We start from the raw sequence: 27799 nt of genomic DNA, 5'->3' as shown, positions 1-27799 counted from the left end.
ACCTCAAGACACAGCTACACCACTCCTGGGCATATACTTAAAGAACACTCCACCATACAAGGACACTTGTACAACTATGTTCATAGCAGCTTTATTCTTAACCAGAAACTGGTAACAGCCTAGATGTCCTTCAACTGAAGAATGGATAAAGCAAATGTGGTAATTTTACACAATAGAGTATGACTCAGCTGTTAAAAACAATGACATCATGAAATTGGCTGGCAAATGGATGTAACTAGAAAAGATCATCTTGAAAAACAATATACCTTTTTAATGTAGGACTGGAACTCAACCTGAGGCCACCTGCCTGCCTTCAGCAACAGAGAACTATGGAGGCTGATAGTGTAGTGTAAAGTGGCTGTTTTCATTCTATTGGTCACAACCCCTTTGTGGATCAAACAACCCTCTCACAGTGGTTGCCTATGACTATCAGAAAATAGATATTTATAATACAATTCATAACAGTAGCAAAATTACACTTATGAAGTAGCCATGAGAATCATTTTATGTGTTGGGGTCACCACAACTTGAGGAACTGTGTTAAAGGGTCACAGCATCAGGAAGATTGAGAACCACTGCTGTAGTGTGACACCCAGAGTCACATCATACATGCTTCCTACATGCTTTCTCCAGACCCCAACATTCTATTTTCAGCCATAGTGCTGAAGGTTAGTGGGTAAGAGAATGTATCAGGAGAGAAAGAGGTGGGAAAAAGAAATAAAAACACAAAACAAAAATAATATACTTTTGCCGTCACTTTACTGAAAAAGGTCACTTTGTAAGTTGGAGGCAAAACTGCCTATAACTACCTCATTAATCATGCTTGCTTCACTCAGCCTGTATACACAAGTAGAAACCTGTCTGAGTGAATATACCAAGGTAATTTGTTTTTGATCAACATAGAGATAAATAGCCTTGCTCTCAATTTGAAAACTTTTCTGACAATTTTTGGAGGTAATGGGAATTGGATGACTATTAGGATGCTTCAGAAGAGAAAAATCTTTGTGGTGGGTGGAATAGGACATTTTATCAAACTCAAAATGGGTTTTTAATGTTCAGAACTTTTCAGGAAAGCAGAGCCGAGGCAGTGTTTTCAGATGCTAAATTGTTTTCAGAATGGATGGACTCTTTCAATATGTTCATTAAGAATGTTCTGTTCAACTGGCTAAATCAGACTAATTGGACTTTTAACATTAAAAAATGAATGCCAATGAGCAGGTATTTTAACAGATGCACTTGTGCAATTGAAGCGCTTACATTAGGTTCTTCACCAGAGGGCAGAGAGAGTATTTCAACATAGTAGAAGCCTTGCTGACAGTTTGCCATGTGAAATGGGAGGGTCTGTGTGTCTAACTGCCTGTTGTCATCCTGAAAATGTTCTTAGTTTAATTACAAAGTCATTGACTTTTACATTTCTTCTGGGAAACTGAGAACAATCTATTCTTTTATTCATATTTCTCTTTTGGGCTTAATTTTTGTGACAAAAACGTCTGTCACTGAGCTCTTATGTTGTGTGGTATTAGACATGCGGTATCTAGCTAAACTATTTCACTGTGGCATTTTTTCTTTTATTCTTTATTCTTTTTCATTGAAAATAGTTTTTTTTCCACACAATATATTCTGATTACAGTTTTCGTTCTCCCAACTATTCCCAGATCTTCCCTTCTTGTCCACCACCCAAATCCTTATCTTTTTCTTTCTCTTTCTTATTAGAATAATAGTTATTTTATAATAATTAGATAAAAATGGGCATCTAAAAATAATAAGATAAAATAAAACAAAAACAAAACAGAGTAGGACACAATAAACAACAACAACAACAACAACAAAAGAAGAGCCAAAGATGACACACAAGAAACACATATAGATTTGGTGACACACATGGTCACATATACAGAAATCCCATAATAATGCAAGAATAGAAATCATAATATACATGAAATGGACTTGTAAGAAAAAAATGGCCTGAGTAAGAATTATGAGAGCATGAACTGTCAAAAATGCCATTGAATTTGTTTTGTGTTGGCCAATTCCTGCTGGGCCTGAGGTTTGGCCCTTAGAGTAGTTTGTATAGTGTATACAACCAATTTATCTTTTGTCAGCAGGTATCAACTGCAGATAGCTCAGGTTTAGGGATGGGGGCTTGTGTCTACTTCCCTGTCTGTGCTGGGAACCCATCTGTCCCTGACTTGTACAGACTCTGTGCATGCTGCCATAATTCCTGTGAGTTAATATGTGCATTGGTCCTGCATATTTAGAAGGTCTTGCTTCCTTGATGTCCTCTATCCCCTCTGGCTTTTACGCCCTTTTGCATCCTCCTCCATAGAGTTCCCTAAACCCTAAGGGGAAGGTTTTGATGGAGACATTTCTTTTAGGGCTGAGTGTTTTAAAGTCTCTAATTCTCTGTACATTGTTTTGGGTCTCTGTATTTTTCCCGTCTACTGCAGGAGACTCTTCTCTGATGATGGATGAGCAAATCACTAATCTATAAGTATAGCAGAATGTCATTAGGAGTCATTTTATTGCTATGCTCTTTTAGTATAGTGTTAGTATTTGGTTCTCCCCTAGGTCCCTGACATATCTAGTCTCAGGTTGTTGGCTATCTGAGCAGTGTCAGGGATACGTCCTATCTCATGTAGTGGGCCTTAAATCCCATCAAATATTGGTTCATTAATCCTACAAGTTTTGTGCCATTGATGCACTAGCACATCTTTTTTTTTCCTTGTTAAACACACACACACACACACACACACACACACACACACACACACACATTATTCATCTATTTATTTTACATCCTGGCTACAGCCTCTCCTCCATTCTCCCCTCCCCATCCTTCTCCCCTATTCCCTATTCTCACCCCCAATCCCGTCCTCTTCCATCTCCATCCAGGAAAGGGCAGGTCTTCTATGACTATCAATAAAATATGTCATACCAAGTTGTAGTAAAGCCAAGCACATCCCCATGTGTTAAGGCTGGGCAAGGTGACCCAGTATGAGAAGCAGGATCCCAAAAGCCAGTAAAAGAGTTAGGCGTCCCATAAGAGGATCAAGCTATACAACTGTAACATATATGCAGAGTGCCTAAGTCAGTCTCTTGCAGGCAGGTTGCTCTTATAGATCAAAGGTTTTGTATCTGAGTTGGTGTTTACTTTTTTTCTTTGGTAGCAAACAGAAATATATCAAAAAGATTATCCACTAGGATCAAGTAGACTTTATCCCAGAGATGCAGAGATAGTTCAATACTTAAATCAATAAGCCTACTTAATCATGGTGGATGATCTTTTTGATGTTTTCTTGGATTTGATTTGTAAGCATTTAAAAAATGTATCAATATTCATGAGGTGCATTGTTCTGCAATTTTCTTTGTTGAGTCTTTGTAGTTTTATTATCAGGGTAACTGTGGCCTCATAAAATGAACGGGACAAGGTTCATTCATTCCTATTTTGTGGAATAATTTAAGGAGCATTGGAGTTAAAAAGTCTGGGAGAATTCTGCTCTAAAAACCATCTGGCCATGAACTTTTTTTAGTTAGGAGACTTTGATTATTGCTTCTTTTTCACTGTGGTTATAAATCTGTTTAAATTGCTTACCTGATCTTGATTTAACTTGGGTAAATGGTATGTATTGAGAAAATTTTCTATTTCTTTTAGATTTTCCAACCTGGTGGAGTACAGGTTTTTAAAGTACGTCCCTATGATTGATTCTCTGGATTTCCTTCGTGTTCATTGTGCCCCTTTCTCATTTCTAGTTTTGTTAACTTGGAGATTCTCTTTCTGCTTTTTAGTTAATTTGGATAAGGTTTTTCCAACCATATTGATTTTCTCAAAGAACCAACTCTTTGTTTCATTGATTATTTGTATTGTTTTGTTTGTTCATTTCTATTTTATTTCAGCCTTGAGTTTGATTATTTCTTGCCATCTAGTCTTTTTGGGTGTGATTTCTTCTTTTTGTTTTAGAGCTTTCAGGTGTGTTGTTTAGTTACTAGTATGAGATCTCTCCAATTTCTTACGTGGGCACTTAGTGCTATGAACTTTCCTCTTAGCACCTCCTTCCTTGTGTTCCATAAGCTTGGGTATGTTGTATATTTATTTTCATTCAATTCTAGAAAAAATCTTTAATTTGTTCATTAATTTCTGGTCTTGACCCATTTTTTTTTTTCATTCAGTTCCTGTGGGTTTGTAAGCTTTTTGTTGCTTCTGTTGTTGTTGTTAACCAATTTTAATCCTTGATGGTTACTTGGGATTCAGCGTGTTATTTCAGTTTTCTCCTATCTATTAAGATTTACTTTGTGTTCAAGTATGCGGTCAATTTTGGAGAAAGTTCCATGAGCTGCAGAGAAGAAGGTATATTCTTTTGTGCTTGGGTGAAATGTTTTGTAAATATCTCTTAGGTCCATTTGGCTTACAATATCAGTTAACCTAGCATTTCCTTATTTAGAGTTTATCTGGATGACCTGTTTGTTAGCAAGAATGTGGTATTGAAGTCATAGTCACACTATACCTGTGTGGTAGTCAATGCTATTTTATTAGCAAGAGTGTGGTATTGAAGTCATAGTCACACTATACCTGTGTGATAGTCAATGTTATTTTATTAGCAAGAGTGTGGTATTGAAGTCATAGTCACACGATAACTGTGTGGTAGTCAATGTTATTTTAGCTGTTGTGATGCTTTTTTTTTTTTTAAATGAGTTTGGGTGCCCTCATGTTTGGTAATGCAACATCCTTTTGGTGGATTTTTCTTTGATGAGTATGTAGTATTCGTCCTTGTCTCTTCTGATTAGTTTTGGGTTGAAGTCTCTTTTGTCAGATTTTTGATAAAATTTTCTTTTATGTTAAAAAAATTGCTAATTGGAAATAAGTGCTTGGTTGGAGGTGGGCAGAAGAGCATTTTTAGTGAGGACAAGTCTACTTGATGAAGATGATGTTTTTAAAGCTATAATCAGCGGTGAGATATTTGGTTTATGATTGTAGTTGAGCATTAGATATAGAAAACAATTGAAAATGATATTTTATGTGTAATTCTAAGCACGTAATTGCACCCTTAAAGGGTAGACAAGTAGAAGAGCAAATATACTTCCTTGTCAGTTCCAATCACAATTTCTGGAATCCATTTTTAACCCTAGGTGTTGGCTATATATTTTTTGCTCCAGTTTTATTATTGCCTGAAAACCCTACACTAAGATAAAGTGAACAGTGCAGTTGAGCCCCAGAGGAAGTGGTTTTCTACTTGAGAAGGAAACAACTCCAGGTAAAATGTGAGTAAACAAGAGAAAATGGAATTTATTTTTAAACAGGCTGAATATAGCATGGGCAGAAGAATTCCATTACCCTATAAGTTGTCCCTTAGAGCACAGAATGATGTCTTTGGAAAAAGGCAATGTTCTGCGTTTTATCTCATAGCATGGGACAGAAAGTCAAAGAATAAAACAAGTATATGTGGAGTGTTTTCAGATCTGCCACAGCGATCGGAACAGAAAACTTACTCTTACTGTGTTTCAAGAATTGAAATTGGAATATGATAAAACTAATTATCAGAACTCATCAGTGAGAAATCTGTGGGCACATAAAATAATGAGCACATATATAAAGTGATATGTATCAACATGTCATCAACTGAGCAGATGACACCCAGGGAGTACACAGCAGAATTCTATAAAATTTGATAGTGTTAATAAAGGCTCAAATAAAGGAGACAGTGGGAGAACTAAAAACAGATATTAAGGACCTCAGGTCATGTTCTCAGGGGATTCCTTTCTCCATCTGATGCCTGGAACTTCTAGCTCAGCTATGGCCGAGAACTGGAAACTTCAAAAGAAAAGAATTTTCATTTAGAGATTGTGTCATTCATCAGCTAATAGTATTTTGCTAAACAATCATTGAAACAATAAATTGGCCAAATGAAACAGAGACTTGAGAATATCTACTTAGGGCCTAGTTTTTTTTATTTTATTTTTATTTTACAAAATAATAAGTTTCACCATGACATTTCCATATTCAATTATCACCCCCACTACTTTCTCTTAAACCAACTTTCTCTCCTTTCCATATTCTAACAGTTCCACTGAGGTCAATATTTTATTTTAGTTGACTAATTAATCACACTAGTTATTATTGTTTTGGTAGTGATGGATAGCAAACCTAGGGCCTCACACATATTGAACAAATGTTCTATCACTGAGCTACCCACAGCCTTGGGCAGATTTTAAAAATGAAGAAACTGAGGTACAGAAAGAGGTCATATAGGGCATCAGTAGACAGATAAATTTGTAAACCTTTGGATACCACCCGAAATGCATTATTTTAAATGCAAGAAATAGTTAAGCTACTCATGTTTCCTATCTTTACTTTTAAAATTCAGCTCCATCAAATGAAATGTTCAGGACATGTAGCTGGTTCTCTGTTTGAAGCAGTATCATTTTCCTGAAGTACATGGAAGCCAGTCTTTCATTGTGGACATATGATGTACTGATTTTCATAAAGGCAAAGCTAGAGCACTGATATATTGTTGTGTCGCCCCCAGGCCTGGAATCATGAGTCATATATATATATATATATATATATATATATATATATATATATATATATATGTATATTTTGATGCACAACTGCTAGGATATGGCAGGGCCTATCATCTAGCAGCCTGTGGTCTTTTGGGGAAATAAGACAAACTTCAGTTTTACAGTGCTCTTTCATTTAGCAAATTGAAGCGCTTATTCATTGACTATGAAGTAGAGTTGATGCTTGCAAATATCTGTACAGCAATTCTCAAGACATTTTCTCAATCACTCATGTTATGCATTCCCACTGAATTTTTTCCCTAGTTTCCAATCATCCTAATTATGATTTATTCTTAGTGAGTGGATCCATGTGCACATTTCCTGTTCCTGGCTTCAAGCAGGTAACTTGGCTCATTGGGAAGTTTCTCTCATATCCTTCTAAACTGGTTCAGGTCTATCAGTAATAAACCCTCACAGCACTCAGAGAATTATTTCCTAATGCATTATTCTGTGTAATTATTATCATTATATTAATAATTATTCATATAATAGAAATAATATAAACAATATAATAGTATATTAATTATATTATAAATCATTAATTAATAAACAATTATAGAATAACTTTGTAATTATAATTACATAATTTTCAATACAATAATCTATTATAAGATTATAACAAATAGAGCAATATTATACAATTATTAATATAATTCTATTATTTATATATAAAATATAATTCATATCTATTTCTCCCACTAGACTGTAATCTTCAAGGTCAGGAAAATGTTCACTGCTGGGTTCACATCTAGCCACATGCCTGGCATATTAATCGGTATAAAATCCGAAAGATCCATGGCAAATGATTTTTATACAACTCCTATATTGTAGCCAGAAGTTTCTCTGGTCCTGCCTGGCCTGCTTTCAGGACGAATCTCTCCCACCTGCATCCTACAGCCGCTTGGTCCCAAGTAAACACATAGAGGCTTATATTATTTACAAACTCTATGGCCCTATGGCCTATGGGTTAGGCTTCTTGTTAGCTAGCTCCTATAACTTAACTCAACTCATTATATTAATCTATATGTTGCCACATGGCTGTGGTGATACCAGTCTGCTGGCATCTTTTTGTTCTTTTGGTGGCAGCTGGCATCTGTATCCCCTCACTCTCCTTTCTTCTCTGTCTCTTCAGTTCAAATATCCTGCCTAACCTTATTCTGCCTTGCCATTAGCCAAACAGCTTTATTTATCAACCAATCAGAGCAACACATATTCACAGCTTACAGAAAGCCATCCCACAGCTCCATGTAAGTTAATTGATTAGGGCATTTGAGTGTAGTCAAATGGAGGTGTGATGTGACTGGGCAATGTCTGAAGCAGGCTTTTCATAAAAGGTTGTTGTTCATGGCTTTGTTACTCAAAATGCAAGAACAACAACTCTTAGGGATGCCATGTTCTCATGGCCTCTTGCCTCTTCCTATGCATGTATGAGAAATTTATAGAATGTTCTCTGTGCCATGAAATGTTTGAAATCAGGGACTAAAGCCCCAGATTCTTTGATTGGCCAGGCAAATCTGCAGAGAGAGAGAGAGAGAGAGAGAGAGAGAGAGAGAGAGAGAGAGAGAGAGAGAAGGAGAAAACAATAGATTTATGAATTTGAATATAATGACAAATAGCCCCTGACCTCTTATCCCCTCATTGTAGAATTGACTGACCCATGCTGCCATGGGGATCTTTAGTGGCTTCCAACAGGGGCAAACTACTTTGCAGGCCCAGAAGGTATAAACCTCAGGGCTAGATCTTTTAATAGTTCAAGAGAAACTAGAAATAAGAAGCATTATGGAGAATCTGTGGAGTTCAACAGTGACAAATGGAATCTCCTTGAAGCGAAGGAATTGTTAGAGTCCTGTTTAACTCACTTGTCAATCTACCTGCAGAGTTCCAAGTGTGAGACATTCCAGGATGCAGTGAACAAATCCTAAATGTTTACAAATTTTGAATTCTTTAGCTTTGGGAATAAGAAAATATTCTCTCTACAATGTGTTTTATTTATTATTTGATTTATTTTTCCATATCAATTTGTTCTCTGTGCTAGGTGAGTTGTCTGCCAGACACAAACAACTTCAAGATGAATGTCACATGTTTCAGGACTCTCGGAGACCTGTGGTCTCATCATGACAGCCATATATTAAGGAAGCAGACTGTACACTATGGTTCTTGCTGGAGTCCACTTTCACAACTACTTGCTAGAGATATTTTTTTTATGAGGGTCATACTATACCTTGAGTTGTAGAGATAGAGAATGTGCAGGTTTCTATACATACGTGGTATAAAGAGGGTTTATAAGGGATGGTGGATGAACTTGGAAAAGCAATCTTAAGAAGGAAATTCTGAACACGCTGTCTTCCATTGATAAGTTCAAGATGTTAAAACTTCCTGCAGTACCTCTTCCTCTTTAGAGCTTTTAGCAGTCAAAAAATCACTCTGCCTTCAGACAAGAACTTTTCCATTAATGTCGCAGCATTGAAATTCACTTCTTATGGACAGACTTACTACGATTTGCAAAGTCTCTTCTTGGAGTTGTTAGAGTCTCATTTCTCCATCTGGCCTGGGAAAATTTCATCTTTTTGTCTTTTCGTGGAAGGTCATATGGGCTCTGGAGAAAGCCCACAGACAGTCAATACTTCGTAAGATTTTGTGCTAGTTTGCTGGCTGGTGTGATCAAGTGTAGGGAAAAGCAAATGAAGGTGCTATTTAAATACTGCAGTGATGCTTGCACAGAAGTCTAATTCAGTTGCAGTACAGAACTTAAGACTGAAGTTTCCACCTGAGACAGAAGTGGGCTTTGTCCAGTCTCCCCTGCACCTTCCTTTCCACTCACTTTCCTATGTTGAATAATGCTGAGATGGGAATAGTAACTTATCAGCTATAGCTTTTAATTGAGGCCAAATAGTAATTTGTTTTTTAAGAACATGACAACCATGTGTGTAGTCTTGGGTTACCCTCTCTCCCTCCATAGGAATCTTTGCTCTGTGTAGCAACTATGTGAAACTTAATTTAATATTTCTTTTTGAATTGTTCCTATTCTGACCCTTGCAGAACTCTTCTCCCATGTTTCATTGCTCTCCTCACCTGGCATCTCTGCTCGTCATGCTTTACCAAATCTCCACATTCTGCACAGGTGTTACCATTTACCATTGTTCTTTCTAATTATTCCCAGATCACCTGCCCTAGTCAGCACATCTGTTTGCTGCTTCGGTGAATCCTAGAAAACAGGAGAGAGAAACACACTGCCCCAAACTTGATCCTCTTGTCTTTTCCTAGATAGCATTTTCATCTGAAATTTCTTCTTTCCTTCCTTCCTTTCCTCCATCCCCTTTTCTCCCTCTTCCCTACTGCCCCACCTCTAATGGATTTCTTAAATATATCCAGCCGGCCATCAATATTTCGCATATCAGTGGCACTGGCTTCTGTTGAAGTTGGAATTTCCTATCATGTGCTCCTCTCTTGCTTATAGTTCCCCAAGGGCTCCTTACAGATGTATCCCCCCACATTTCTTTCAATTGCCCTGTCTTTAGAAACTTTCTCCCAGCTTTCTGTCACTTCTCACCATTTCTACTTCTGGCTCTTAAATAAATTGTTCTTGTCTTAGTGCTTTGGTCTATCTGTGAAGCAGGGTTAGACATGTGATAATTCAAAGATCTGCTGTCCACACCTCTGCTTCTAATCCTGGTACCTGAGAGGCTGAAACAGAGGCTCGGAGTTGGAAGAAAGCCTGGGCTTCTAAGTGGATAGATTCCCTAAACCCTAAACAAAATCCTTAATAAACGAACACTTACAAGTGACTTAGCACATGAGTATAAAATGGATCGATATGACTAAACTCATGAGCTTTACAAGATGCCAGCATACTTCAGCTACCTTGAAGAAAATGGAAGAACAAATTTACTGTGTTAAAAGTTCATTCTCAGGACCAAATGAAGTAACTTAGGGCTTAATAATTATTTATGACCAGTTAGTTATTGTTCCCTTTTGTTGATTAGGGAATCACAACAAAGGTTTTGAAATTGGAAGTGATAAAGAACTCAAGTGCCTATGTTGGAAAGGAGGGATGGAATAGAAATGTAGGTACCGCATCCTCACTCAGTTGCTTTTTTAATCTCAAAAAATTTAAAAATTTCCGGTTGATTCTCTTTGTTAAGTATTAGGAAATTAGAATAATGAAAATGTGCTATTACAAAACTGGAAAATCATATAAATGTTGAATCACCTTGTCTAGGTATATGTAAGAGTCTGACGTGTCCAGGTCTGATTACTCTGGTTGGAAGTTTGAGCAATACACAGGGACTGTGTTGCTGACACAATACAGCAAAACATAGTGTCCTGTGACCGACCACAAGACCACATGGCAGTAGATATTTTCAGCTGCTTCCCAGCTTGTTATTTAGAGCATGGACTGATTCCATTCTCTTCAAGCAGTTGTACTGAGAACTCCTGATGCCATGATCAGCAGAGGATTTGTGGCTGGGATAGACTTAAAGGACTGGAATTCAGTGGAGTTACAATTTTGAATAGAAGTAGGCTCAGTTCCTTAAAGCTGTTGGAACTGGGTGGGTCCTGATAAATAAGTAAGTGCTAGAGGAAGAGACCTCCGGAACCTGTTCAGAAGCCAGGACCAAAGGCTTCCCAGGACTGCTTCACTTATTGGCCTCTTTGAGCTCGCCTTGAAGAATTGGGAGTTAGTCACTGTCCTACAGTTTGCTCAAAGCAGGACTGTGTGGAGAGTGGAGGGGTTCAGTCATTTTGTCACCCTGATGTCATTTCCTCTAACAGAAAGGAATGTGCCTGGAAAATAGTTTTAAAACCTTAAAGTTAGAGCAATGAAGATGACACAAAGGAGGATAAATGGAGTTGCAAGTGGTAGTTGATGCCTGTAATTCCAGCATGTGGAAGGAAGGCTGAGGGAGGTGGAAAGCTAGCCTGAGCTACATAGTGAGTTCTAGGCTAGCCTGGACTATGAAGTGAGACTGTCTTAAACATAAGAAGGGCAGTGGGGTCTTGGATTTCAGTACAAATTCTTTTACTGGCATGTTGAGGACTTCCTGCTGCCTTAGTGGGGTTAAGGGTCTCTGTAGCACTCAGAAAATCTGTGCAATAAAAGTAAACATTTCCTCATACCAGAGGAACCCCTTCTGTTAAATGTTACTATGTTTCATTGCATTAGAATAATGTTAATCTGGTGGGGTTGCACAATTTTTGAAGTTTCTGCTTTTTTATATTATTGAAGTTTACAACAATGTATAATATTTTATTGCTCCAGAAAATAAATACTGTTTTGTGACATATGTATATTTATTGTGAATCTGAACATGAGCTTTTGAATCATATTTATCAGGGGCTAGCCTATGAGGCCTGAAACATCAACTCCACTTAGCTTCTTTTCTATAAAATTTATCGGTGTTTTGAGCATTCATTCAATAAGTAATGAATCTGTATCATTGCTGAGGCCTGTGAAACTTGACATGTGGCAAAAATAAGTAAAATGTGGTCTTATGCTGAGCACCCATTACTTGCCAAAATACTTACTGTACATTTGAAATGACAGTTAAATCTCAATAATTACAGTTGGTAAAATCTACTACTGATTGCAGCAAAATATCAGATGTCATTAACTAATTATCTGTTGAAATGAAATCTAAACATCTGTTTCTCCTCACTTTGGCTCCTGATCACAAGCTGGGCATCTTTTCTGTGAAGCTGGGTCATCCCATGGTGACAATTCCTGAACATGACACTCTTGACTCTAAAGAGGTAATGTAAGATAGGTGCAGAGATCTATGTCTGTAGAAGTAAGACATTCATATTTCTTTAATATTAACAAAATCACAATATTTTAGTTTTGAGATTATATATAATTGTAATGTTTATCCCTTCTCCTTTCTCCCTCCAAACCATCTCTCATACCCCTCCTTGCTATTTTTAAATTAATGGCTTCTTTCTTCATTAATTGTTAATATATATATATATATTAAAATATATATATAACCTTCATAGTCTGTATAATGCTGCTTGTATGTATGTTTTCAGGCTGATCATTTATTATTAGATAACCACTTTGTGTGCTCTTCCCTGGGGAAGATTATTTCTTCCCTGCTTAGGTTTCCTTAGTTGTCTGTAGTTCTTTATGTGGCCATTTCCTCTTCCTCTTTCTGTGTCTTTTGGTGTCCTTGTTCAGCTCATGCTTAGAGAGTTATGTTGATGAGACATTATGGGTGTAGCTCGTAACATTCCTAGGAGACACAATCTTACAGCAAACTCCCCGATCTTCTGTCTCACATTTTTTTTGGTTCCTTCTTCAGTAATGTTCTCTGAGACTTAGGTATGGTCATGTTTTGTGCATGAATCCATTAGCACTGACTTCTCAACTCTGCATTTTGATTGGTTGTAGTTTTCTGCAATTCTCTTGCTCTGGCTTAGTGAGGTCATGTTGTAGGTTCTCCTTCAAAATCCATGACTTCGCTGGTCTTGGCTAGGTTTCCAGTACCAGGCATAATTTCCTTCTTCTTGTTGACTGGGTTTTTTAGTCCCATTAGAGAGTTGTTCATTATTGACAAGGTATGAATGCCACTACTGAACTCTTAGGGTTATTGTGCCATTCTGGTCATGGTTACAGTTAATAGATGTGATAGCTAGGTAGAACTGTTGGCTGCTTCCCTCCTTTGGAAGTATATAGGGTCTTCTGGCACTATGAAAGCTAGTCATCAGGGGCGACATACTCATGTCAACTCCAGTTCCTGGACATCTTTGGCCCTGTTTCTGAATTGCATGGTATCTTCAGCAACAGGGTCTTATCTTTTACCACCAGAACAACCAAGAGTGAGTGATAGCTATAGACTGTCTGTTTTGGGAGTCCCTCAGAAGGTCCTGGCAAACAACTCAAAAGAGAGCTTTTCATGTTTGTATTGAGGCTTTCGGTAGGTAGACTTTGGCTCTTAGAGGCAACATTGTTTTCACTTTTTTAACAAGCGAGATAATGACTATCTGGCTGACCGTGTGGTTCCAAAGTACCTGATTGCTTGTAGAAGGACCACTGGAATTCCATCTATCACACCACAGGGACAAAGCAACTTCCTCTTCCTCAGCCATCAGTCTTGGGCATTTTTATGTTCAAGTGTAAAACTATCGCTTATTGTTGAGTGCGGGTGGGTGGCCTATGAACACGGGACATGTTTTAGTCAGGTGGCTGTGGTAGCTGGCTCTCAGGTACTGGGACAGAGGATAGCTCTGTTCCCTGACCACCTCTCCAACTCTACAAATGAGTTCAATATGTTGGCAAGTCTCTATAGAAAAAGTATGAACAAGTTCAGCCATAGCATCCCAATTTCATGTAATAATTTTTGTCATGTTCATATTTAAGCTGATAAACAGAGGCTAAATTTTAAACCATTCCTTTTATTTTCACAGATGCCACACTATACAAAGAAAACAATTGAGCAAAAGCTTCTATGTGTGGTTCAGTTTGTGTGTCTCAAGAGAAGTATGTTGATTTTTTAACATCATTTCAGATAAAGTGGAAAATCTGAGAAAATGTAAATTTTGCATTTTATCAATTTCTGTGTGTGTGTGTGTGTGTGTGTGTGTGTGTGTGTGTGTGTGTGTAAAAGCATGCCACAGTGTGCATGTGGAGGTCAGAGAACAATGATTGGATCTTTCTTCTCACCTTGTGGGACCCAGAGATTGAGCTCTGCTTATCAGGCTCAGCAGCAAGCATTGTTTTTACCTATTAAGCTTGAGAATGTGAATTTTAGAGGACTCATTCTTCAAAAGGGATGGGGAGCTTATGCATTCTTTTTAAATACCTTTGTTGTAGATACTCTCACAAATGAAGTATAGAAAACAACCCACTGTGAAACAAAGAAGTAAAAATGACAAAATTGGGAATAAAACTCAACATTTTCTTTTTAGGAATATTTTTCACAATTATGGATATACTATACATTTTTCATAAACTGACAATTCCTATGTCTATACTTTAGGGACAAATCTAAAATCTGGATTATTGTTTTATGTTTGAAAGACAATTCATATACTTTGATGAAGGTTCCAATGTTTTTATTTTTATTTATTTATTTCCCTTGAGATAGGGTCTCATGTAGCTCAGGCTGGCATTGAACTTTCTATGTACCCAAAAGTGACCTTGAATTCTAAATCCTCCTGTTTTCACTGGGATTAGAGGCATGTGTCACTATTCCTTGTGAAAATTTATTTATTGTCAATATTTTCATTATTAATAATAATTAATAATAGTCATCATAATCATCCCTATTATTATTATTATATTTTGAGTGATAATCATAATTGAACCCAGGGCCATATATATGCTAGGCAATTGCTTTACCAGTCCCCTATTTGGGCAAATTTTGAAGTTGTCATTGTGCAAAATCTTCTAGGCTTTCTGCAGTGACAATAGTGTAAAATGTAAAGGTGTATATGGGTGGGCCACATTAGTCCCTTTAGATACATTTCTGATTGTCTTTAAGGTAATGCACTAAGGATGAGTTTTTTGGTTCCTTGATATACACATATGGAGACATATATTGCTTCTAACACATGCATACACTGCTGTACTAAAAAATAATATACCTCAGTCTACCACGAGTATGGTACAATACCTGTCTCCATATGCTCTTGCTGGCACTGAAATGATTATACACAACAGTTTATGGAGAGCATAGTGTATGTGGAAAAGACATGCTTTCTTTGTCACTGAATATTCTTAAGCACTTTTATGTTTCTTATTTTACAGTGAGCAAACTTGGGCTGAGGAAAGTTAGTCTACTGGAATAGCTGGGAAGTGTAGGCTCAATCCAGTATTAAATCTCTGCTGATTGCCTAGCACTCTCTAGCATTTAAATTCAGAACATTAATTTAGATAAAGGTCTTTATCTACATTTTTTTTCTGTCTGTCTCTAAGTCTCCTCCTGTGCTATCTAGTTCCTTCTTCTTTTAGACACTGTTGTGGAATATTTGCCGTTTTCATTTAAAGGAGTTTAAAATTCTGTATTGTGTCTATTGTTTTGCATAGACTTATGCTCTTCAGATCCACTGGATACTGACATTGCTACTGAACAGCAAATGCTCTTTATGTCGTTAGGATAATGACCTTGTCACACGTGTCATCTTTCTCAGTATAATGGTGACAAATGATACAGAAATAAGAATTTGTATCAGTATATGTGTACCCAATAGGAGAATGACTGAACAAATTTTGATCTTTCCTGATGAATATTTTTAAAAATGAAATATTATTGCCTATATTTCAAACCATACAAGTTTGATTCATATTCACTTATGCCACATCTACTCTCTGTCAATGTTGCTATAAAATAGGGTTAAATTTGGTGTTTATGTAAACAACCAAAACATCCAGTTCAGACAGTAATACTGAACTGAGAACTTAACAGTTTTAGGTAATATAAAACACTGTTTCAAGTTGCCAAATAACATGGGATAGGGCATTTTATCACATTGTGTGCTTATGAAAACTTGTTTTTTTTTTCTTTTATTGAAGTAGACATTTTTCATGCAATATATTCTGTTTACAGTTTCACTTCCCGTCACTCCTCCCAGTTCCTCTTCACATCCCCTCCCATCCGGATCTACATTCTTTCTATCTCATTAGAAAGCAAACAGACATAAGGGATAATAATAAAATAAGATAATATAAATAAAAACCAAGTTGGAATATGAGAAAACTATAAAACAAGAAAAAGACTCAAAGCAAAAGCACAAGAAGTGTATATAGATGCAGAGACACATGTTTGCACACACAGGAATTCCACAAAAACCACAAAACTGGAAGCCATAATAAGGACATGTAAGGTAAGAGAGAGAGAGAGAGAGAGAGAGAGAGAGAGAGAGAGAGAGAGAGAGAGAGAGAGAGAGGAAGGGAGGAAAGAAAGAAAAAGAAAGAAAGAAAGAAAGAAAGAAAGAAAGAGAAAGAAAAATAAAGAAAGACCAAGTTTCTTTGACTTAACATAATGAGACAAAGAACCTCCAAAAATGCTGTTGACTTCTTTTTCTGTTGACCATTTATTGCTGGGCTTACCCTTAAAGAGTGGTTTGTTTTCTCAGTGAGATTCCCTTGGAGAAAAAGAATTTTTCATTTGCAATGGCTATCATTGGAGATAGCTTCCTTGTTAGGGATGGGTATGTGTGTCTACTTCTCCCTTCAACTCTAGGATTCCATCTGGTGCAGACCCATGCAGGCCCTGTGCATGCTGTCTCAGTTCTTCTAAGTTCCTATGTGTGCCGTTCCCATTGTGTCTAGAACAAGGCTTGATTCCTTGGTGTCTTCCATCCCCTCTGGCTCTTACTCTCTTTTTGCCTCCTCTCTTTCAGAGTTCCCTGATCCTCAAGGGGAGGGATTTGATGGAGACATCCCTTGTAGGGCAGAAAATGTTCCAAGGTCTCTCAATTTCTGCAGGAGGAAGCCTCTCTGGTGATGGCTGAGCAAGACACTGATTTTTGAGGGTGGCAGAATGTTATTAGGAGTCATTTTATTGCTACATTCCTTTAACAGAACAGCAATGTTTAGTTTTCCCTAGGTCCATGGCCTATCATCCATCCTCAGGTTCGTCATCTAGGCACTGTTGGGCATGGGTTCCATCCCATGGAGTGGGCCTTAAGTCAAATCAGATATTGGTTGATTTTCCTACAAGTTTTGTGCTACTATTGCACCAGAACACTGGCATCTCAGTCATCATTACAGATCTAGGGTTTGTGTTTACGTTTCTCCTTTGGTAGTGTTCATGGCACCTTCTAGTACCACGGTTAGCAGTCTGTAGTGGTGAAGGGCACCAAGTACATGTTCAATGAGTCGTGTAGATGCTGTCTTCAGTAACAGGGCCTTACTGTCAGTTTGTGGGGAGCCACCAATAGCATAGCAACAGCTTGGTTTATTTGGGGGTTTCAATGGGATCTCTTTTAATTTGAGACTTATTGGTGAAATTATTAAGGCCACTCCACATAGTTAAAAGGGAGGTTTATTTTGTGGGGTAACTTACAAGTGAAGGGGTAGGTTGCAGGGTCTGGCAAAGGTATAGTGCAGTCCAGCGGTGTTCTCTGGAGAACTCTGCTCGGTCTACCTCCAGCATCCAGGGTCCTGGGACCAAGAGAGAGACCTCCTCTTGATCCTCGGTCTTCCGCTCCCTCCTCTGCCCCGCCTTGTGGGCGTGATCATTACCAAAGCCTCAGTGGGGGTTGGAACTTCCAGGCCAATTCTGGGATGGCTATCCACTACATCTCCCCCTTTTGTCTAAATAAGAAAGTTCTAACCTAATACAAGACTATATACAAAGAGATGGTTATCAAATAGTGTCCAGGAGTAATGAGGGATAATGACTTAGATAAATTGGAATTACAATAAGTGCAAACAATATCAAGCAAAAAACACATAGTAAAATCCAGGGAAGTCTAGGGCATGGGTAGGTGGCATGTTACAAGGATCATTCCAAAAGGTGTCCTATCCTAAAGAACCTGAGTCTAATACTTAATATATTTTATCTAAGATATTATATATGTATATATACTAAGTTGTAACTATAACTGTTAATCTCCAACCTCATCAAAGACCTGAGAAGGAATATAATAATACCTGAGAAATGAGAGAAGGACGCAAGCAACTTTCGGGAGTCTTGCAAGAGTAGACAGAGAGAGCTAGCAGCCTGGACAGTCACCTAATGTTTCTCAGCATCATTGGTGCATTCAAATTGGCTACAGGCCTAGAGTATCTGATAGACCATTTTCAGAAGCAGGAATTCTGAAAGACCATCTTACCCTGTCTTGGCAAAGTATGGTGGTCGCTTTCCTTGTGTCCCGCTTGTCCAGAAAGGACAGCATTTGTACTGTCAGCAGTTGAGGCAAGGGCAGTTCTTTGCCCAGTAGGCCATTTTGTGCCAAGAAGACAAACTTCCAAATGGAAATGTCTTAGAAGCCCAACATTCTCTCAGGATCAAATTGGTGCTGCCAGGAGCAATTGTGTCTCACGTCAACAGAATTCTAAATTATTTAAATGCCATATTCTCTAGGTCCATGAAGTGTTTGAAGATTACCTGTCCATCTGACCTATGTGTTTATAAATATGGATAACCTAACTAACATAATTATAGAGATGACAAGCATAGGTGACAATAACTCTGTAAGTCTCATCTACCTAAACAACCTAAGGACTAAGGCTGCCTATAAATAAGGCAAACAGTCTGTAAACAAATGTACAGTAAAAGGACAATGACTTCAAATTGTGACAATACACAAAATATCTTTAATAGAGGTAGGAATGTATAGTGCAATATGCAATATGATAATAATCCTAAATATATATCAGTATACAGAATATCTTAAACAGAAGTAGAACATACATACAGTATGACAGACATAAATTTACATTTGTATCAATATACAAATATTTCAAATAAGAGTAAAAATATGTGTACAATATAACAAACATAGTTCTGTAGTTGTATCAATATACAAATTATCTTAAATAGGAATATAAAAAGTTTATATTTGTATCAACATATAAGAATTCATAACAGTGCAAAGGCTGCTTTATTACTAAATTTGTTTACTAAAGTATATGATAGTCTACCATAATATCTTATACCTATCCATGAGAGATGGCTCAGAGGTTAAGAGCACCAACTGCTCTTCCAGAGGTTCTGAGTTCAATTCCCAGCAACCACATGGTGGCTCACAACCATCTGTAATGAGATCTGGCGCCCTCTTCTGTATACATAATAAATAAATAAATCTTTAAAAAAAAAGTGTCTCTCTCTCTCTCTTTAAAAAAAAAAAAAAAAAGACAAATGCCCCAACTTTACAAAGGAACGTTAGGTGACTGTGACTGTCCAGGCTGCCAGCTGTCTTTGTCTACTCTTGCAAGACTCCTGAAAAATGCTTACATCCTTCTCCCAGTTCTCAGGTAATAAATATTATACCTTTCTGAGGTCTTTGATATGATTGAAGACTAGATAGTTATAATTTCCTCAGTTATGATAAAAGATAAGTTAGATATAAAACCTTAGACTCACAAATATAAGATAGATAGGATATCTTCTTTAATATTGTAACTGTAATTCTTGCTTGATAATTGTTTTGTTATATGTAATTATACTATGTAAAAGTTAAAACCTTCCTTAAAAAAAAAAAAAAGAAAAGGGAAGTGCTGTGGATATCGCTCTGAGTAAATAAAGTTCTGATTGGCCAGTGGCCAGGCAGGAAGTATAGGCGGGACAAGAGAGAAGAGAATTCTGGGAAGTAGAAGGCTGGGAGGAGACACTGCCAGCCACCGCCATGAGAAGCAACATGTAAAGACACCGATAAGCCACAAGCCACGTGGCAAAGAATAGATGAACAGAAATGGGTTAATTTAAGATAGAAGAAGCAGATAACAAGAAGCCTGCCACAGCCATACAGTTTCTAAACAATGTAAGTTCTGTGTGCTTACTTGGTTAGGTCTGAGAGACTGTGGGCCTGGCGGGTAAGAGAGATTTGTCCTGACTGGGCCAGGCAGGAAAACTCTAACTACAGAGACTGGATTTTACTGTGTTTCTCGGACTGGCCTAGACTCACTGTGTAGACTAGATTAGACTCAGATGCAAAGAGATACACCTACCTCTGCTTCTACTTCTAAAGTGTTGGGTCCTGCCACACTTTGATTCTTTTAAATAGAAAATATCATAACCCTGAAGACAAGACTTAAAATTAGGCTACTGGGTAAGATTTAAAGAACAATTTTGAGTTAGATTTGAAATATAATGGAAACCCTCATAAAAGGATCTAAATGTTAACATTTGTGAATGATAGAAATGGTTCACTAAATGAAACAAATAATGAATGAGGGTCACTTTCTTCTTCTAGTACGGCATATGTATTACTAACATTGGCACATTTGGGAACAATTTAAAAGCTTTCTACAACTTCTTGAGCCATATATTTTCTCCAAACCCTTGCCTTATTATTAACTCATCTGTATAAAATTAACAGATTGAAGAAAAATATTCTGTTTTTATAAACAATTGTCATCTTACAACCATATGCCTGGGAGAGCATATTTTTTCTAACTATGTGCCCAGTGCATAAAGAATTATGTGCGATACTTGGCCTTTTTTTCATGTCCTAGAGATGCTAATCTGCCTCTCTTACTGTTACATTCTCAACTCCTGACCCAATAATGAGTTTTGTACCTAAAGAGATTTTCAAATTAACTATTTAATTCATTTAATAAAAAGATATATCTCAGATTAGCTAAGTGGGCTTACACACTGCTTTTGCCACATGATTTCTAATGCTTATCTTAAAGGAACTAACCCTAAGAATAACAGCACTTACCCTACAGCCTCAGCAGTGCTGGCTAAAGGACAGAATCATCAGCAGTGACTTGTGTGACCAATGCCAGGCTTCCCCTCACCCAGTCCTGGACCAGGGGAACGAAGGATCTCTGTCATACAAAGGCCATGGCCAGCTTTGAAGTGATTCATTCATTCCTTTTTATGTCGTTGTGTTTGTACATCTGTCTGTGTACCAGGTACATACTGATGCTCACAGAGGCCAGAAGGAGCATTGGGTTTTCTGGGATTAGAGTCACTGACATTTGTGAGCTACTGTGAGTGTGCTGGGAATCAAGCCTGGGTCCTCTGGAAGAGCAACCAGTGCTCTTAACTATTGAGCCATCTCTCAAACCCCAACTTGGCCAGCTTTAAACTAAGTTTCCCCCAGTGATTCAAATGTATGGTGCTGACTGTCAGTCCCCTCACCAGCAGGGTTGGCTTGCCAATCAAATCAGCAATTTAATTTTGAACACACAAAAAATAAAAGCAAAGAGAATCGTTTAAAAAAAAATTGTCTCAGTGAATGTTTTCAGTTACTAAACTTTGGGTCACATTTTCTAGCCCAATAGTGCAAAGTTGTACTGTGAGCTTTAACTTGTGGTACAATGATTCTGAGAAATCTGCATGATGAAATTCATGATTTCATGTGAGATGAAACACTTTGTTTTTCTCTTGGCAAACCACACAAAGTTTGGAAGTTGCTTGGTCTGATTGTATACTTGCACAGTAAAGTCAGAGAACTTAGGGCATTTGATGCAATGTTTCATTTGTGTTTTAGCATACACACATACCGATGTATACATACTCATACACATATACTTACTTATACACATAGAATCATACACTTACACACAGACACAAAATACATACACATGCCTACATATGCATACATACATATGTATACATATACACACATGCACATACCACTCAAATATACAGACACACATACACTCATGTACACATACATATACAGATATATACACACATAAACTCATACACACTTAAGTACACACATAGACTTACACATGCACATATATGACCATATACATATACTTACATATATTCATATGCATAAACACATACACATATATACGTATTTATACACACACATGAAAAAACACACAAACATGGCCTTGAATGAATCCTCACATAACCAGTTTAGCTTCCTAAATAATAAATTGAGTGTTCATCAGCTGACTGAATAATCTTGAAAGAAGATCAGTTTTGTTGATTTCTATTGTCCACAGAGATATAATAATTTCTAAATAGGTGAATACTTAGCACTTAACAAGGATCATATACTCCCTGTCTGAGATTAATAACATCTGGGTGGAGTTATAGAGAAGAACTCTGTATTCTACTAGAAATAGTCATTTCTGCTTGCATATAGCAATCCTGTGAATTCAGCATTAGATATAAATAGACGCATAAAAAGAATACATATAATACATATACATGTATTCTTTGATCCACAGTCCACTCTGTAATTCACTTCTCTCTTTCCAGGATGAATTGCAAACACCACAGTACAGAGCAGCATATCATCAACCTTGCCCTCTTGGGTCCTCTGCTGAGGACAACTATGGAGGATTTTTTTTTTTTTTCAGTTCGACTTCCAGAACAGAACCAGATTCCCTTCTCAATAACACAGCAGCTAATTATTCACTAATTCCCAGAAAACACATGCTCTGCAAATTCTTCTCCCAGTTTCATAATGATTTGTGTGTGAGGTGCTAGGGATTGGATTTAAGACTTGTGCATGCAGGAAACACTTTGTCACTGAGCTACACCCCCAAATGTTGTTTTTCCCTGTTCCTCCTCTTTCAGATTTTGATAAGTATTGAGGATTGTCAGAATTCTGTTTCTAATAGCAAGGAACAGTGATTGATTTGCTGTTGTGTGGCAAATGAGCTTGGTGTGCCAGTATTATAGAGAATTTCAGAAGCTCTATTGATGCCCAGGGTTCTTATCCTACAGACAAGAACGGCCCCTTCTCATGATAAACAGAAAAGGGAAAAAGTCACTTGCTCACAGGAACCACTTTCACATTATGGCTTGATTCAAGGTAAATTCAAGTCCTTAAGGGGGATTGGCCCACTTTTTTTTTCATCAGATAATTTCCCCAAACTCTTATTTCTCAAAATCAAGCTTGGATAAATCTTGGATCGCTAAGAGGTCAGGACTGGACTTTCAAGGGTGAACTTGAAACCTGGCTTTTCTGATGATTAAAAGATGGTTCACTTACTTTGATTCATAACTTGCTGGAGGACCAGAGTGAATTTGTCTTAACAAAAATAGATTTATCCTCAGCAGGCATATTGAAGCCATCACCTAGTCTAGACATCCAGAAGGCCATTTCTACTCCCAGGATTGGCAACAGTGAACCATCAAAATGACTCTCTTGTCATTATTGTTTCTGTCATAAACCCTGAATCTGTCTGTGTACGTAAAATATACCCTATCTTAAGATTTCTTCTTGAGAATTCCACCTAGGAGTCCTGTTGTTTACAGAATTTCCACCCCACCTTCTCCCTCTCTAACTCTTTCCATGCCCACTCCCCAATCCTTCTTTCTTCTAAAACAAACAATGTGACCCCATATTTAGTATTGATCAGTATTGACTCAGCAGAATGGGAAATTCTTATCAGAAAGCCAAATAGACATAGTCCATTATCTTTATCCTCTCTTGATAAAATAAATCACTTTACCCTTAAGTAAGAAGTGTCGGGTGTTGGTGTACTGATTGTAACCCAAAGCTTGTCCTAGATTTACCTGGTAATTTGGGAACTCATCTGTGTTTTATTTTTGCTCAAAAAAGAATTAAACATCTTTAGGATGTAGTGTTACAACACAGAGCCAGACACCCACTGAAGGTAGCATCTGCTAAGCATAAGGTGTTTCTTTCTTTCTTTCTTTCTTCCTTCCTTCCTTTCTTTCTTTCCTTCTTTCTTTCTTTGTTTCTTTCTTTGTTTCTTTCTTTTTTTTTTTTTTTTTGCTCTGGGAACTAGGAGAGAGAGAGGAGAGAGAGAGAGAGAGAGAGAGAGAGAGAGAGAGAGAGAGAGAGAGAGAGAGGTCAAATTCCTTGGATGTTTGCATTTTGAAAAAGCTGGTTAAAGCCTCAGAAAGACTTCCTAGTCTTATAAAACTCCCATCTAGTTCCCTCAAAAGGACTTCTAGACAGTTCCAAGAATAAGGACAGTACTGCTGACACATTTTCTAAAATGCACACCTCAAAAAAAGGAGGGGAGAGAAATATATTCCTTTATGTTCAGCAGGGAGGGTGGAACATGTATTTTAAATTTCTGTGTGTTTGCAGATTTTGTTAGAAAATCATAGAACTGAGATCTTAGAGATGCTAGGCAATACAAAGAAACAGATCTCGTGTGTGTGTGTGTGTGTGTGTGTGTGTGTGTGTGTGTGTGTGTGTGTTTAAGACCTTGTGTGATTCTACTACAGGAGAGCCTGGCAATTGAGAGATCTTTCCTCCAATGCCATCTTAGCAGATGAAAGGTACACTTTGTTTTGGACTGAGTTGGTGAGGTAAGCAGGAGGCATTAGAATGGGGTGGTTGTGACTATGGGATTCCAGAACCTGCAGTGAGGTCATGCCACCTTTTTGTTCTGACTCATTTTCAAAAAACAATAACAGCAAACAAGGCAGTAAGAACAAGCCAACCATCTGGATCTCAGATCTAGAGAACAGTGATTTTGAACCCAGATTCAATATTGAGTTCTTAGTGTGGTTTCTCTGCCATGCTATATATTGAGAGAACCTTAATTACTGAAGGCTCCATAGGCTTTGGTCTATGGATAATAAACTATAATACTCTGCCTTATGTCTTTGCATAAGGTGAATAATTATGAATTTGTGCAAATGACATCATAGTATGGGAGAAGATTATTTATTTGGAAGTGCTTTTGGATTCTGGATGTGCAAAGTCTGGTTTTATATTTTCAAGAACAATTATACAGATCATTTTTTCTTTATTTTGCAGGAAAATGTATGCATATTTACATTAAAAGAGAGTAAGAACATATTTACACAGCACGTTCTTTAAAAACACATGCTTTCTGCGACATTGGCTTCAAGTTTCACAGGCTACACTCACTTATTAACCAAAGTCAGCTCTGGATAGAAGTAATGGAGTAAGATTCTCTTCAGAGTTATGATTTTTCAGTGTATTAAGTTTTTCTTATATTTTTAAAAGCCAAATAAGTGTGTCAGTTCAGTTGGCAATGAAACACTGGGTCTGAGCAGCAGTGTCAGCTTGAAGATTAGAATGTTTTATTGATTGATTTGATTGTCTGCATCTGTCTGACGTGTTTACTCTTGCCCCTCTTGTGTTTAGTTTTTTTGTTTTCTTTTTAGCTATATTGAGATTGGCAAAGGGAAGTAGACATATCAGAATGAATCTAAGGTGATGGCTCTACCTGGCATAGCATCATCGGTCATTTCTAACCAGTCACCAAATTGTTATGCCAAACATGACTTGGTTTTCTCAGCAGCCTCTGAGGGTGACGATGAGCCTGGGGCTGAGCAGTTTGTATTGCCTCAGCCGCTTTTAATCGTGTACAGAACTATAGCATCTTGTATCTGGAAAGGAACTGAGAGGCACAGGGCATATGATATTGTATCTCGTGTAAACCCATGTATACACCTTTCCAATGACAGAACATAAGCCATAGTCAATACTTGCTTTGGTATGGCTAAGACAGACTAACTTGTGGCTATACCAACCATGAAAACAAGTAGAAACACTGACTAAACTAAGGTTGAATGTGGAATAGAGTTGCCTTACATGCGCTGTTTAATCTTCTTGGACTGTAGTTTCATTCTCTGTAAAACGACATCAAGATACTATGTTATACAAATTAGAATATATATATATGCTGTTTAGCTTATAGAAGTCTTAACATTTCCTAAATGTGAGCCATATGATGAGTTAAAATCATTTATAATATTAACTACTATATGCTGACACCTTGAAGAAAATTTGATTAATAGACAGGGTTTCTCTGTGTAGCTTTATGCATTTTCCTGGAACTCACTCTGTAGCCCAGGCTGGCTTCGAACTCACAGAGATCCACCTGCCTCTGCCTCCCTAGTGCTGGGATTAAAGGCGTGCACCACCACTGCCTGGCGATTAATAATAATTTTTATTGCTAGCAACATAAAGGATCTATAATTTAGTTATTTCCTTCCTTCATTAGAGTTCAGAGAATCTGAGATATTGAGTGCTCTGCTTCTTACCTCACAGCTAGTGGTTGTCTGTGGCTAGACCCTACAGTGCTGACTTCACAGAGCTATCCTCCATTTTAGTGCTTTTCTCCTTTCCTCTTTTCCCTCTACTGAATACTGTTCACCTTAAAGGCTAAAGGAGGCATACACTTTTCACAATGCTGCAAGATTTTCTTCCTGCCTACGTTACCCCTTGAGTAGATTGTGTTCCTTCTTGGAGCCAGCTCCAAGCCATAGGTCTTTCAGACTCCTGCTCCTGCCCATGACCAAACCTTGTGCGAAGCTAAAAGAGTTGCCAATAAAAGAGCAACTGGTCTCCTTCACTCGCCATTGGCCATGTTGGATTGTTTCATTCTCAATCATGATTTAACACCTGGAAAGAGAAAGTTCTAGTCATTTCCCCCTTTGTCATTTTATCACAGTGTTCTATCAGACTGTTTTAGAAATTAATTTCCTTCCCATCTCATCTCTGATGCTTTCTTTTGTCCACTTGGACTCTCTGCTGCAAATGCCCATCTTCATTAGTCAAGTTTATCTTATCTGTTCCAGACGAGTCTCACTGTATCAGCTGGGAACACACAGAAGTGAACAAATAAAGACATTTTTTTTGTAATCACTCTTCTACTGCACTGTGGCATTATAAAGCCACAACAATCAACATAGAAAGACAGGCAAGAGGGTCTTTGGTCTCTTTGCTTTATCCCACAGGTCATTTAACAAAAGTCGCACTTTAGCTGAATCCCTGCTCACTTTCCCCTTCTTGTTTTAGATAATACCTTTTGGGGAATGATGCACTCAATGCCACAGAGACAGTAAGGCATCAGGACGAGATCCTGAAGGGAGATGGTGTATCAAATTGCATTCCTTAAACAACACCTGCCCTCAAAGCCAGCAAGACTGTTTATAGGACTTGAGTAGATCTTTTGAACTCTCCAGACTAGAACCTGATGCAGAATCTATTTTTACTTTTGGTACTCTATCTACACATTAATGTATAACTTTCAATGTATTTTCTCTAGAAGTCCTCATCTTCATCAATCTATTGTTTTATTTTGCAGTGATGAAGTTGGAGCAGAAGTGAAAAACAGTTTGCTGAATGAAGAGTTTTGGAATGCCGGTGCTAACCATTTACTCGATTTCACTCATGCTTTTACAGAATGATGCTCTGTTGATGAGTTCAGTCCAGCAGAAGCATCTGAAAGGTTTGCTGCAACCACATAGCATCGGTACACTTGCAAAACCCAGAGCAGGATGATAGACCTGTAGCTTCTAGCGTTGCCGTTCAAGCCTATAATGCCTTCTATAAAGTTGACAGCAATACTAATGCACCCCTTTATTTAGCAGCTAAATAAAGAAAAATTATACCTGAATACAAAATGACTGGGACTGTTTTCTCAATGGTCGTTTTGTTAATGTATACATTACTAACTGAATCAAGTTTCCTTATTGAGACCATATCTCAGAGGAGGCTGATACTTTAGGGTCCATCAGAGAAACTGTAAACAAGAGTAAGGTGGTACTTTTCATAATGCATGCTGCTTCCTAAACTGTTAGGGCTCTGAAATGTTGTATGGACTGTGTCCAAGGGACAGTTTAAGGGTAATGACCAATATTGTGCTGGGATGACTTGAACAGTCATGTCTTTGCTTATGGCTACATGGTTCCTATGGAAG

The 27799-nt window shown here is 37.6% G+C and overlaps 1 protein-coding gene across 23 annotated transcripts in view; it reads left to right on the top strand.

The window, feature by feature from the left end:
* Nucleotides 1-27501, top strand: part of LOC118587711 (muscular LMNA interacting protein) — a 228472-nt gene extending 200971 nt beyond the window's left edge. For 12 of the 23 annotated variants that reach the window (XM_036193730.1, XM_036193747.1, XM_036193725.1 and 9 more), the window contains 2 exons: nucleotides 12235-12309; nucleotides 27185-27490. In XM_036193730.1, coding sequence (XP_036049623.1) covers nucleotides 12235-12309; nucleotides 27185-27187 — 78 coding nt within the window. In that variant the 3' untranslated portion in view covers nucleotides 27188-27490. Of the gene's footprint in view, nucleotides 1-12234; nucleotides 12310-27184 lie in introns of all 23 variants that reach the window. The other 11 variants (XM_036193746.1, XM_036193744.1, XM_036193743.1 and 8 more) reach the window with 3 other exon arrangements.
* Nucleotides 27502-27799: the final 298 nt, after the last annotated feature.

The sequence above is a fragment of the Onychomys torridus genome, chromosome 7, assembly GCF_903995425.1.
Source record: "Onychomys torridus chromosome 7, mOncTor1.1, whole genome shotgun sequence".
Lineage (NCBI taxonomy): Eukaryota > Metazoa > Chordata > Mammalia > Rodentia > Cricetidae > Onychomys > Onychomys torridus.
This window is presented reverse-complemented; position numbering and strand designations above follow the sequence as displayed.